The sequence below is a fragment of the Oryzias melastigma genome, linkage group LG16 (genome assembly GCF_002922805.2).
Source record: "Oryzias melastigma strain HK-1 linkage group LG16, ASM292280v2, whole genome shotgun sequence".
NCBI classification, from domain to species: Eukaryota; Metazoa; Chordata; class Actinopteri; order Beloniformes; family Adrianichthyidae; genus Oryzias; species Oryzias melastigma.
In genome coordinates this window covers 8,955,617-8,969,046 of record NC_050527.1, presented here as the reverse complement: position 1 = coordinate 8,969,046, position 13,430 = coordinate 8,955,617, and the positions used below count along the sequence as shown (strand labels likewise).

The following is a 13,430-nucleotide window of genomic DNA, read 5'->3' as shown; positions in this document are numbered from 1 at the left end:
CTTTAAAAAACTTGCTGTACAGACACATGAGCCAACGGGACGGCCGGGAAAAAGTAACTATTAGCTTATTTTCTTTCAAGGTAAAAAGGAACTCTGATGGTAATCCGTACACCGACTCAAGAGTTATGTTAATAGTATTATAAACAAAACTGTTTGGTATAACTCATATGTGTCATAGAATAGCCGATTTCTCCGAACACAGAAAAGTTGCATCATTGTGCTTAGTCTTTTGTCAAACTTTCTTCGCTTCTCGGCAAAAAACTTAACATTTTTATAACTAAGATGATTGTTTGTTACACATTTATGCGAATATTTGTCGTTTTGAAGCTTACAAATGTATAGCTGTTATATCAGTACTAAATGAGCACAAATCATACAGTATTTTAACCATAATAGCGCTGTCCAACTTTATTAGGTAAGAGTTAAAAACGAATAAAACGTGTTTTTTTAAAGGTAGGAACTTATGAAAACGTGTTTCTTTATTTTGTCAGGATCAGACCAGGTAGGGGGACCTGGACATGGATCCACTCACTGAGGATGCACTGAGCTGGGGACACCTCTGCTGAAGTGCACCAGACATGGTAAGAAACCAATACTTATAGAGCAGCACTGCACTCATTCTTGTGTAAATCCCAGAGGTTCTATTTTTCACGATCATTATATGTATTTATTGGTCATTTTTGTGTCTGCAGTTTGCAATTATCTCTCAAGAGTCATGACTGTAGAGACCGTGAGCCTGAGCTCATTGTGTGTGTACTGCAGCCTAATTGTTAAGGTGATTAAGGATGAGTGTTGAATTGAATCCTGACATTAATTTTTTATGGGCTAAAGCTGTCCATAGGGGGTTCTCAGTGTGTGAGCAACCCACAGATGGAGTGAGGAAGATTTGTGGGGAAAAAATGGATGTGAACAGGATGGATAGAAGGAGTGGAGAGTGCACTATTCTGCTTTTTCTTTCAATTCCAGTTGTTATTTTGTTGCACCATCTTTTCCCAGGTGCAGCAAATGCACCACATGATAAACCAAATGTAGGTTAAGAAATAAAGTTCAGAGTTGGAGACAAAAACGTATCATAAGGACTTTACTTACTGTTAGATCTCAAATTCAGCGATTTGACACTTGATTTTAAACCTGTATACTTCAGATCTGACTTAATGTAGGAGGTTTGGAAGATGTTAATTTCGTTTTTATTTTATTTTTTAACTTTTAATCCATGTCATCTTAAAACATGTATATACTTGAAATTTGTATATAGTTGTATGCACAAAATGAAAGCATATTAAAATGTCCTGCACTAATTTTTTCACAATTGTTTTAAGTTAGAGACTTGACTTGTTGGAGAGTGACTTGTTACCATTTTTGGAAGAAGCTGGAAAAGTCTTATATTAGTTTTGTAGTGCAACAAGTCCACATATACTGCAGATTTAAAACCAGGATTATTTTTCGCATAATACTGATGCTTGAAACACCAAGATCTAAGTTCTCCTTCTCTTTAAAACAAGTAAGAAAATATGAATTATAATGTGCATAATTCAGAAATAAAATGTTTCAATTTCTTCAAAAGATGAACACATAATCATGACAAATAAGCATTTTGCAGCCATTACACAATTACTCTATGTAAAAGTCTAGCATCTCCTTAAATATATGTTTTTTCATTTTCATTTTTTGGAAATCAATTATGGAATAAAAAGGAAAGTTTATTTAAATATAGCTCCAACATGTTTTTATTTGAGTCATCTCTACAAAAGTTTTTTTTTTTAAATAAAAAGTTTATCCTAAATATTTAATTCAAATTTAGATAATTAAATCTTCTCAATTTAATTGTATGCTAAAAATCACTGTTTGCATTAGTTTTGTTTCAGATCAAGGTATTTGAGAGTTTTTGTAACATTTTGGTCTGATCAATGGCTGAAAGGCTAAAGATGAAAAGCTTATATTTTTTCAGAAACTTCCTTTCCTTTATTTCATTTATTCATCACATTAACTGCAGGACACATTCATTTATGGTCAATTCTATTCCTATGACTAATTTTGAAGGACATTTATTGCAGCATGAACTCTACATTGAGATCAGATGAGGAAAAAAGTACAAGATTGGTGTTTTTAGCAGCTTTTTATTAAGATTAGCCCTGTTTCTACCATATAACACAGCACACACCCCCTGACTCCAGTAATCTGACTACTTGTAATCTGATTGAATCCACCTGTCAGCTCCTCCTATTTCAGCTTTCTCCATCTTTTTCCATTTCGCATTGGTTGCATTGATTTTTTTGTTTGTTTTTCCAACTGATTATGTCCCTGTACTCTGATTCGCCGGTGGGCACATTTCTCTCAGCACTTTAATTGGCCATTTAATTAGATCACAGTTTTAGTCCAATTAGACTCAGAAAGGTGCAAAAGCAAAAAAAAGGAGGGGGAGAAATAAGGAAAAAGTCCCCAAGCTTTTCTATCCTCCTCCCTTCCCCCTTCTCTCTTCTCTCCTCTCTATTCCCCCTTTTTCTTCATTTCTGTTTTCCTGTCTGCTCCTCTGTCTTTCCTCCTTAGGGTGGCTCATTAGTGGGATAATCCGATGACACAAAACGCACGGCTCCTCTAACTCTGAAAGTGGAGCGATAGCTGCACTGCTGCTGCTCACAGCTGCAGAAGTTAGGCAACTCTTTATTCATGAAATAAATGTTTCCCTCTCTTCTGTGAAGCCATAAAGGACCGTGAGTGAAACAAATGGACAGTGCCAGTCACAGCAGAACGGATCACCATAGGGCTGGGTGTGAGTGCTTAAAAATACAGCAGGGCTATCATTTTGGTTCATAAATTTAGTGATCAATTAAATTTTTCTATTGATTTAATTCCCTGCGACAGACTGCCGACCTGTCCAGAGTGTACTCCACCTTTGTAAAAAGTAGCTGGGATAGGCTCCAGCAACCCAGTGACCCTGAAAAGGATATTTAATATCAATTTGTTAAAAAAAAATCAAATCAAAATCAGTGTTGTTTGGTTATTGAGATCAATTTTGACATCATTTTTAGGGGTGTTTATTTTTTCCTCTCGCAAATTAATCAATAACTTTGTGGCGATACGATACAGTCTGATTCCTGTACCCAAATGGATATAATCTAGATCTTTATTATTTATTTGGCGTTTAAAGCTATAAATGAAAATGTCTTTTAATAGAGAAACTTTTATTTCTTACTTGCACAGAATGAAAGCTTCAAGCTTAAAAACCTGGTATTTTGGGTCTTTTAGACTGTTTTGCTCTTTGTGATCAAATAAAAAGTGTCTCATTATTTCATTCAGGTATTGTAGAAGAAAGCTTTTGATTGGACGCTTTTTTGTTTGCATCACATTTATAAAAAGGCAAAGACAGTAGAGGGAACAACGGGAGGAGAAACTGTCAAAATCTGTCAGAAACAGATTCCTTTCCGATCAATTTTATAGCTTTTTAATCAACGTAATTTTGTGCGTATCTGTGGTTTGTAATTGAGACTGCTGTTAGTCTTATAACGTCATGGACGGGCAGACAGCCGGTTCCACGTGCAGCGGGTTTATTAGTTCAGACAGGAACTATCCACAGCTAAACGTCCACAAAGCTAAATCAGGGTCAGACAGGTAGAGGTCAATCAGGAGCATGGGATCATCCAAGAATAGACTAGAGATGTCAAAGGTACAGGCGAGGGTCAGGGCAGGCAGCAAGCAATCAAAGATAAAGCAGGGTCAGGTACACAGAAGATCAGATCCAGATAGAAATGCTCAGCAATGCAGGCAGGACAATACTTTGCACTGAGTGACTCTATGTGCAGTGCTTAAGTGTCGTGTAGGTGATTGACAAATGAGGGACAGCTGAGTAGCAACCTGGAACTGTGCGCTGGGGTTGCTGGGAGATGAAGTGCAGTCAGTACTCTAGAGATGGCTCCAGAGGGGAAGATGGAGCGCTGACTCCTGACATATGACTCAATAGATTTTTTTGATATGTGTCTGTATCCTTTACATCGCTAATAATTCGAAATATGTAATGATCAAAGGTGAAACTTTTTAGATTTATAATGAAGAATTCTTGCAATAAATCATTTTTTGCCCTAAAAAAATACAAAAAGTGACTGAGGGAGAGTTGATGGGTTTGATAAATCAATCTTGCCTTTTAGTAGCAGCGATTGTTTTGAAAATCGATGAATCCATTTTGTGAACCGATAGATCACACGTAGCCTTATGATAATTGAGAAACAATAAAGGCAGTTTGCACAGCCCTCCCTCTTGACCCAGAATTCTCTTCTGTCTACTGAGCTATACTAAACCAACTTCAGCTCACTACAGTCCCACCCTCTTCCTCCTGTTGCTGTAATAGTCTTTGCACAGAGCTTAGAGCTTCTTGTCGAACAATACTTTGCCTCAGTGGGCTGCAACTCGAGGGGCAATGCACACAAACACAGATCTGTGTTGATAAACTGGAGCTTAGGTGGAAGTTCTCGGAGGACACGAGCCAGCCTCTGCATCCCTAGAGAAGTTGCACACACCACAGATTCCCTCCCCGAGTCCTGCCCACATACTCGATCCCCCCTCTTCCTGCAAACACATATCCATATGGATGGTTGATGTGAAAGACAGGCAGCAGACAGGGCTGTTTAAGCCACCAGCATCTCTACCTGACCCCCGTGGCTGTCAGATTGACAGCTGTGGTCCCGCCTAATTGCATTACTCTCCCAGGTGATTGGCTTACACCCTGGGGGCTCATTTGTCAGGATGCATTGTGGTAACGATGTAAATTAGTAGATCTATGTGTCACTCAGCCCTCTCCCCTCCTACTGATTGGCCCCGCTGTGCCCCAGGGCTCAGCCCCCCAATAAGGGAGCCAGCTCATTGGCCTTTGGGGAACCTGCAAGTCCCCCCAGAAAATAGAGCTTTGCAGATTGGGCATCCCTCAGGACTGATATTATCCTTCACTTTACCTCTTTACTTGTCAGTCAAAACCCCGGGAATGTCCCCCGCAGCTTTTATCTTCTTTTATGAGACCCAGAGAGCGATGGGTTACTGGCGTTGACACCAGTAATAGTCCCACATAGGCTAACATTATAATCACACTCCACTGGAATTGTGTGAACTATTAAAATGGGTGATTGTGTGTGCTTGGGTGTGTTTACCCAGCATGCCTTACTCCCGTACTTAGCAAACAACCACACCAGCACATACAGTTCCCTTTTGGTTTTTTATGTTTATTTGTTTTCCTTTGATGGTTACACTGCAGGCATGCATTTTTTGTGTGTGTGTTTGTGTGTTGCTCTCCTGTCGTGTCGCTGAAAGCTTGTCTCGAATTCTTTGTTGGAATTGCTTCGGTTACACGAGGCAAAAAATATGAATAAAAACGAAAATAATGTCAGCATCAGCATGAATCAATACTCATACAGATGCACAATCACTTGGTCTAGACCTCAGCCTGTGATCAATAGTTTACTCTGAGTTATTGTCTTCATATTAACAACTGGTGAGTTCCCCTGAGGAACACATATGAATGGCTAAATGAGACCACTTCAAACCTCTCAACAGGAACTTGTGTTGTTTTTAAACCTTCCTTTGTTCGGTTTCAGACGCCGCATTGTAAGAGCCTTTTTAGCCAAATTTGGATGCACTGTGGGTGCTCCCCAAACATTCAGGTCCTCATGAAACTGTAACGGCCTGCTCACGGCGCCATGAATGTCCCACACACAGATCCGAATCGACCCAAGCCTCTCGCTCTTATGTTTGGCCAGTCTGTCACTTTTTATTTTCCCTTGCATTTAAGATTATTCATAATCAATTAATTTGTTATTATTGCAGCGACTGGAGACTTTCAGCCTCTCAAAGTAGAAAAGCATCAAACTTTTCTTTCAATTTTTCTTTTTGTGCAGCAACTTTTTCCACATCTTAAGGATCCTATAACTCTCTCTGAAGTGCACCTATGGGATGGCGCTGCTGCATGTGTTTGATATTAGTGCCGCATGCCGATATGTACTACTGGCTGAGTAATCGTTGTTAATTAGAGATGTTTAGAGGAGCTTGTGGTTAATTTTGGTGAGGGGCCTGTAAAAACTCTCACGGAAGTTCAGTTCCCATGACATGGCGCTTGTGCCAAACGCTCCCAGGGACGCCATCGCAAACACCTTTAAGACGCGGCAGCTCTCATCTCTCCATCACACACACAGGCTTTTATTTTAAGTAATGTGGCCGTGAATTATGTCTTTTCCAGTGCGTGAGAAAAGCAAATAGAGAAGAGGACACGGAAGGGTTCCCCCAACCATGAAGAACTCCGGTTTTACTGAACTTCAGCAATTATCAGGGTTGGAAATAAAGCAACCCACCTACATTTATTTGTGTTCTACAAAAGCGGAAACTTCCGAGCGCTTCTTCTTGTGCCATCAGTGCAGAGTGTTTTGGGGCTGTAATTGATTTCTATGTCGTGACACACACCCACACTCACACACACACTCTCACACACACACAATAAACAGCAAGGTACGCTGAAATATTAATTAGACATGAATAAGACATGAAGCGAGCCCCCGACCACATCCCTACATGCTAACACATGCCTCCCCATCCACCCTCCTCTATCCAGCTGCTTCCTGTCTGCAGATTACCCAGCTTTCCCTGAGCTTTGGTTAAGTGGGGCCAGGAAGAGATTTAACCCCCCACCCCCTCCACCCCCCAGCAGGAGAAGAAACAGCATATGCATACAAGCATCCACACACATTTACTCCTTTATTGTGCATTTTGTTGCATAATATTGATAATTCCTCTTAGTTTTTACAGATTAAATAGCCCACTTGGAATTAATTTATTTGATAGTTTTGAGAAAAATGTACCGATAATATGAGAGAGAAGCATCTCAGAGACAGATCTGATCTTAACATAATCTCCACATCCTATTTAATTTAGATTATCTCCAGTTTCCCTTTCATGACTTATTACAACAAAGAGCCGCATTTTGAAATACGTGCCTCTTGTTTTATTGTGCTGCGCTGCCGGACGCGCTTTCGGCCGACTGGACGAACGGGCAAACTGTCTGATCTCATTATGTGAAGCCTTTGATTAATAAGTGTACGTTGCTTTAGGTTGAGATGTGACCTTCCGTCTGTTTTTGTTGCAGGCCTCGGCTGCATCCAGCCCAGGATCGGCCTCTGTGGGCTTCCAGGTTCACGCGGCGGCTGTCAACGGAGATCGCAGTGCCCTCGTCAAACTCATCGCAGGTCACCACTGAAATGTTTGCATATCTTCAATAAGACGAGTAATGGATATTTAAGTGTTGTTTAAGTATTTACCTGTATGTTTAAAATTGTCTAAGTGGCTCCAAATTTTGCTTATATTTACCAGAAAAAAATCTACATTTAAATTATTGTCTTTATTAAATGTTCTTTCCGTCTTTGCTTAAACCACAACAGGGGAGCCCTCGCTGAGGGACCACGAGGACCAGTTTGGCCGCACTCCTTTGATGTACTGCGTGCTGGCTGACCGCCTGGACTGCGCAGAAATTCTGCTAAAGGCCGGCGCCTCGGTCAACAAGACTGACCACAGCCAAAGGTCTGCTCTGCACCTGGCTGCACAGAAGGTATAGAGACGCGCAAACGAGACTTGAAAAAATGTATATCTCAACCTCAGTTTTAAAACGTTTGTTTAAAAGAAACTCTAAATTAGAAGATCAAGACTGTGTGATTGAAGCTTATGGTCAGGGTTTGGAGTCCATAAGCTGTGGGAAGCCAGTGCCCCCTTGTGGCCAAAAATAACAGCCTCTGGGTTGATAGGAGGAGGGAAAGCAATTAACTTATCATCACCACAATTTACTGTTTTATTCTAAAAGCAGACATATAGATATTAAGGATGATGATTGGCAGTTGGAGTTCGAAAAGAGCATGGAGGAGGGACGTTTTGATGAAAGCAATGAAATGTGGTTCAAGTGATGATTGTTAACACCTCAGCTGTTTATTGGAGGCCCTTTTGTTGAGTGTAAACATACAGGATCATCATATCAGTGGGCAAAAATGAAAGGTGACATATTATTGGATCTGTTTCATAGATGTGCAGTGTGTTTGCGAGCGTGTGTGTGTGTCTTTGCACGTGTGTGTTGGGGGATGCTGGTGATGGGGAGCCCTGTCTCTTTGACATCTGATCAATAAATGGCCGAGACAGCGAGAGAGGCCAGGGATTACTGATCTAATTGGACTGAGAATAGAGAGGATGGGAACACACACAAACACACACATTCCATCTCACAGACAAGATGCGTGCTCACACGCGAGATAGATCTGTCAGATTGCGGCTTTGCGGCCCCGCGGAACGGCAAATATACAAAACGCTCCGGCACGCGTGCACAACCGTCCTCCGCTGTGTGCGCTCTTGTTTGAGCTCTTTTGTACCACTGATCACCTGGGGGCTGTTAAAGAGTGCAGAAGTGAGGATGATGATGATGCGGTGGGGGTTAAAGGGGGGATGACAGGGAGAAGTGCATACACTGTTTACAGTTTAACAGCTCATCACGAGCATTGAAGAAAGAAGCAGGATGGGGGGGGAGAAGGAGCGATGATGGATGACCTGTGGATTGAAGCAGACGCCAGAGAAAGCCCGGGGAGTCTGTGCACGTGGGTGACATTGCTGCGAGTTGGTGACTAATAAGGCATGGGCGAACCCGCGCTTTCTTAGCTTCCTCATCATCACCGCTGGCCCTGCTGGTGTGTCGCAGGGGAACGTGCGCTTCCTGAAGCTGCTGCTGTCCAGGCGCGCCAACTGGCTGCAGAAAGACTTGGAGGGAATGACGCCGCTCCACCTGGCCACCCGACACCCCTCTCACAAAGCTCTGGCCCTGCTGCTCAAACACATCGGCCCCGGAGAGGTCGACACGCAAGACAAGAACAAGGTACTTTAGTGCACACCCACAAAAGTTGTTTGTCTACACCGCCGTCTGTAATTTGTGGTCGGTCAAAAAAGCAGCCAGTCTGGGCATCCAACCAATAACCTGCACAGAGATAACCGACTCAAGATAATTCGCTTGAAGCAATAGGAACTTTTGGTCACACACATATAAACTTAGAGAGGCATACGCGCACAACAGTAAACAATATAACAATCTGCGGCTTTGTCCTGTGCTCCACTGATAAGACCACAAACACAGTCTCCTCTGTCTGCTGGACCTGATGTGTATCTGACATCAGTAGTTAGTTTTGTAATAATCCAATATGCATCATCGTGTCAGATGACAGTGGTTTCAGCAAATCTCAGAATAGCTCGGCAGCCGTCACGGACCCGCTATCTGGGTTAGAATCTCTGCCCGCCGTCGGATCGTCAATATGAGCTTTGTGCTGCACGTTCGTTCCTAGTTACTTGCAATGTCATAGTGGAGTAATTTTTTTTTAAGTGCAAGTGGAAACCTCAGTCTCTGTGTTACAATGCCCCCTTTTTCAACTCGCTTCATTCATCTTTGTCTCTGTTTTTTTTATCTTTTTACTGCAGCAAACTGCTCTTCATTGGTCAGCGTTTTATAACCGTCCTGAGCACGTCCGCCTTCTGATCAAGCATGATTCCAACATAGGCATACCAGACAGTGAGGGGAAGATTCCTCTGCACTGGGCTGCGCACAGTCAGGAGGCCAGTGCCACACAAACCGTGCGCTGTATCTTGGTAAATGGGGAAAAAAAGCACATGCACTCACCCTCCAGCTTTAACTGTCATTATTTACCAGTCTGCATACCCTTGTGTGTTTTGTGTGTGTGAAGGAAGCAGCACCCACAGAGTCCCTGTTGAACTGGCAGGACTATGAGGGTCGGACGCCCTTGCATTTTGCCGTCGCTGATGGTAACCAGGCGGTGGTGGAGGTGCTGACATCCTACGAGGGCTGTAACGTGACAGCTTATGATAACCTCTTCAGAACGCCGCTGCACTGGGCGGCTCTGCTGGGTGTGTGAATAAACCCCCGACTCCTGCAGCCTCCGAGGCCTAAGCTGTGTCAAAGTAGTGCTCACTTACCTAAGAGCAAAATTCCCCGATCTGTACTTCGCTTTATGTTGATTTGCCGGGAACCAGAGGTTATCCATTGATTGCCTAACCAAGGCATTGTGGGTCGGTACACTTAGGCAGATGCTCCTGCTTTTGAACTCTGCATCACCGTCTCCTTCTGTGAATGTGGTTTCTCCAGGCCATGCTAAAATCGTCCATCTGCTGCTGGAGAGGAACAAATCTGGCACCATTCCCTCAGACAGCCAAGGAGCGACGCCGCTGCATTACGGTGCGCAGAGCAACAATGCTGTGAGTTACACACACGAAGGAACCAGTCCAACTTCATTACATATACAGTAAACATAAAGTTTGGATAGAGATAGAGATGACATGATTTTATTTGCTTCAATGATTGTCTATGAGATAATCAGAGTCCACAATTTAAAAAATAAAGTTTCAGTGTAGCTTAGCATGAATTGGAAAAATCCACACTAGTTATAGTTTGTCATTTGTAACTGTTTTTTTTATTTACAAGGAGAGTAGTGAGGGTGTGTCAGTCTATATTGTAACCTCATCCTTAACTGTGTTTCCATTGACATTAAAATAGCCCAAATTGGATATGTGATCATAAATGTACTTAATGGAAACGTGTCAATTTTGAAAAAACTTACATTTATTGAAAGAAACTTTTTGTGCTTGGAGGAGGTGGTTTTTGAGGCATTTTGACATATTTTGCAAAACTGCAATGGAAACACTTGTTTCACATTAAATGAGTCACGTGACCAACAGTGACTGCACCGCTCCACTGCGGGCGCCAGGAGAGGTCCAGCATCACACAGCTCATCAAAAGGTGAACGTGTCATGCGGAATTGTTGGATCCATAGCTCCTCTGTAAAGTTCCATCAGTTATCACACACCTAGGTGTGTAAAAATTTGCTCTCCGCATTTGACCCATCCCTTGGGGGAGCGGTGAGCTGCAGACACAGCTGCGCTTATGAACTACATTATTTGGTGGTTTAACCCCCCTCTCCCCTTATGCTGAGTGTCTGGGTCCCATTTTTAGTCTTTGGTATGACTCGGCTTGGATTTGAACTTGCGACCTTCCAGTCTTCGCGGGGACACTCTACCACAAGGCCACTGAACTGGTCTGTAAAATCACTAACCATGATTTCTCAAAATTGCTTCATCCATAGCCGCTTCCATGTGGCCTGAATAATGCTGTGTTCACACCAAACGCGATCCGTGCAATAATCGCGTGGCCCGCCCCTCTTTTGCACCCCGCAGCGCCTCTCTGTCCAAGCGAGTGGCTGGCTGCACCTGGAGAGCCACCACCAGTGTGAAAAGCTGGGGATATGTCCAGAGCGTATCCCTCCTTTGTCCAACAGTAGCTGGGGCGAGCTCTGGCCCCAGCGCGTCCTCAGTGGATTACAGAAATAGAGAATAGAATAGAATAGTTCAGGACAAAAACGCTGAGAACATCACGTGCCCAAAGCTGAGTTCCTGTTTGGCAGATCCGAGGAGGCAACCTGTCATGATTAAAATATTTGAACTCTGGTCGCTCAAGTAGTGCTGCTGCTAGACTGCCGACCCCGACGCAATTTGACTTTAGATCGCCTCAATTCCCGTCTGTGCCATTGAATTAACATTGAAACTGTCTTTCTCTGCCATGTGAATTGAGTTTGGTGTGAACGTCATAAGACGGCAACATCTCCTTTGATAGAAGATGAGCACAAGTTTATGAAATGCTTATTTTGGTTAGTGTTCATGGAAACAGTGTAATTTTGAAATTGTGTTTGTTTGACATTTCTATAATTTTGACAATATAACAGAATTGTGTGTCTGTGTGTGAAGGAGACGGTCGGTGTGTTTTTGTCCCACCCGTCTGTGAAAGATGAACCCGATCTTGAGGGCCGGACAGCCTTCATGTGGGCCTCTGGGAAGGGCAGTGACGATGTCATCTGCACCATGCTCGAACACAACCCTCACATCGACATCAACATGGCCGACAAGTATGGCGGCACCGGTGAGAACTTTAGAAACGAGAGACAAAGCTTCTCCGAAACTTCTCCTTTTTTTGGGTCTCAGAGCATCAAATTTTAAGTGCACGCTTTCATTCGTGCTGTTAACCCTCTGAGGTGATGTCATTATGGGGGATTCCCTCCCCAGGTGTGATTGATGCACTCAGCTGATTTATTGCCAGCTTTCGGATCAGGCCCGATCCCGCGACGACTGCGCTGCAATGCGTGCACGTGCTTATTCCCATGACTTCCTGGCACACTGTGACCCAGAAGGCTGTTTATACACATCATCTCCATGGAAGTGCCCCTCTCTGATCAACCAGGCGCTTGTTGTTTACACATGAATAACATGCAGTAAATGAGTCAGGCTAATGAGATGGTGTGAGGGGCTGTTTAACTGGGCTGGTGCCCAGATCACTTCTCTGCATTTGAGTCTAGTCTGAGCTTGTCTGGGGACTGGAGTGTAGAGTATGAAAGGAGGGGTGGAGGGGTGTCCACGAGGAGGATTAAGTGGAATGCTCCTCATTAAATTTTCTCTCTGTTTAGCCCCTCCATTGACCTTACCCACAGTCCTCAGACAAGCCGCCTCGGGGGGAGGATGAAGGCAGAACGGAGGAGGAGAATACGGGAAAGCCATTGTCCTGAGGGGGATTTTAATCCAGTTAGCTATAGCACCTGAGATTTTCATTTGCCGTGTTTGAACAGCGCTGCATGCGGCCGCTCTGTCGGGCCATGTGAGCACTGTGCAGCTGCTGCTGGAGAAGGGAGCCATGGTGGACGCTCTGGACGTCATGAAGCACACGCCACTGTTCCGCGCCTGCGAGATGGGACACAGAGATGTCATACTCACCCTCATCAAAGGTAGCTGTGAGCGATAGCACTACGTCGGCTGAGTGCGTCCAGGTTTTGATCTGTGAAAGTCGGGTTTTAGGTTCTGCGCGGGTGGACCTGGTAGATGTGGATGGTCACACTGCTCTGCACTGGGCAGCTCTAGGAGGGAATGCTGAGGTCTGCCAGATGCTGATGGAAAATGGGATCAGTCCGAACGTCCAGGTACGCCATTTACTGTTTATTTGTAATGTATGTGTGCACATGGCTTCACAGTCATGTAGCGATCTTACCTCACAGCAAGAAGGCCTTGGTTTAACCCTCATGCTCTCTTATGGGGTCCAGATGACCCCACCCTTATATTGATGTGTGATCCCTCCCATGATGAAAGTGAACAAAGGTGGGCAGGATTTTTTGTCTGCCAAGGACACCAGTGAAAATTAAAAAAAAAAAGATCTGTACGCTGTCTTGTGGGGTCCAGATGACCCTACTTTTAATGTAAACATGCCTAGGGTAGCACAAGGGTTACATCCCGCCTGGGACCTTTCTGTGTGGAGTTTGCATGTTCTCCCTATGCATGCGCTGGTTTTCTTCGGGCCCTCCCCCTGTCCAAAAATATGCTTCATGAGT

General features: G+C 43.7%; 1 protein-coding gene across 5 annotated transcripts in view; it reads left to right on the top strand.

Moving 5' to 3' along the window:
• The window catches only part of invs (inversin), an 18,840-nt gene continuing 5,410 nt past the window's right edge, over positions 1-13,430 (top strand). For 2 of the 5 annotated variants that reach the window (XR_004949298.1, XM_024266986.2), the window contains exons 1-11: positions 1-80; positions 492-581; positions 7,118-7,217; positions 7,410-7,576; positions 8,705-8,878; positions 9,472-9,639; positions 9,735-9,915; positions 10,154-10,263; positions 11,806-11,977; positions 12,678-12,833; positions 12,904-13,025. Coding sequence is in view for 4 of the 5 variants with exons in the window: in XM_024266986.2 (XP_024122754.1) it covers positions 579-581; positions 7,118-7,217; positions 7,410-7,576; positions 8,705-8,878; positions 9,472-9,639; positions 9,735-9,915; positions 10,154-10,263; positions 11,806-11,977; positions 12,678-12,833; positions 12,904-13,025 (1,353 nt within the window). In the remaining variant the exon portion in view is untranslated. Of the gene's footprint in view, positions 81-491; positions 582-7,117; positions 7,256-7,409; positions 7,577-7,623; positions 8,604-8,704; positions 8,879-9,471; positions 9,640-9,734; positions 9,916-10,153; positions 10,264-11,805; positions 11,978-12,677; positions 12,834-12,903; positions 13,026-13,430 lie in introns of those variants that run through there. The other 3 variants (XM_024266987.2, XM_036215817.1, XM_024266988.2) reach the window with 3 other exon arrangements.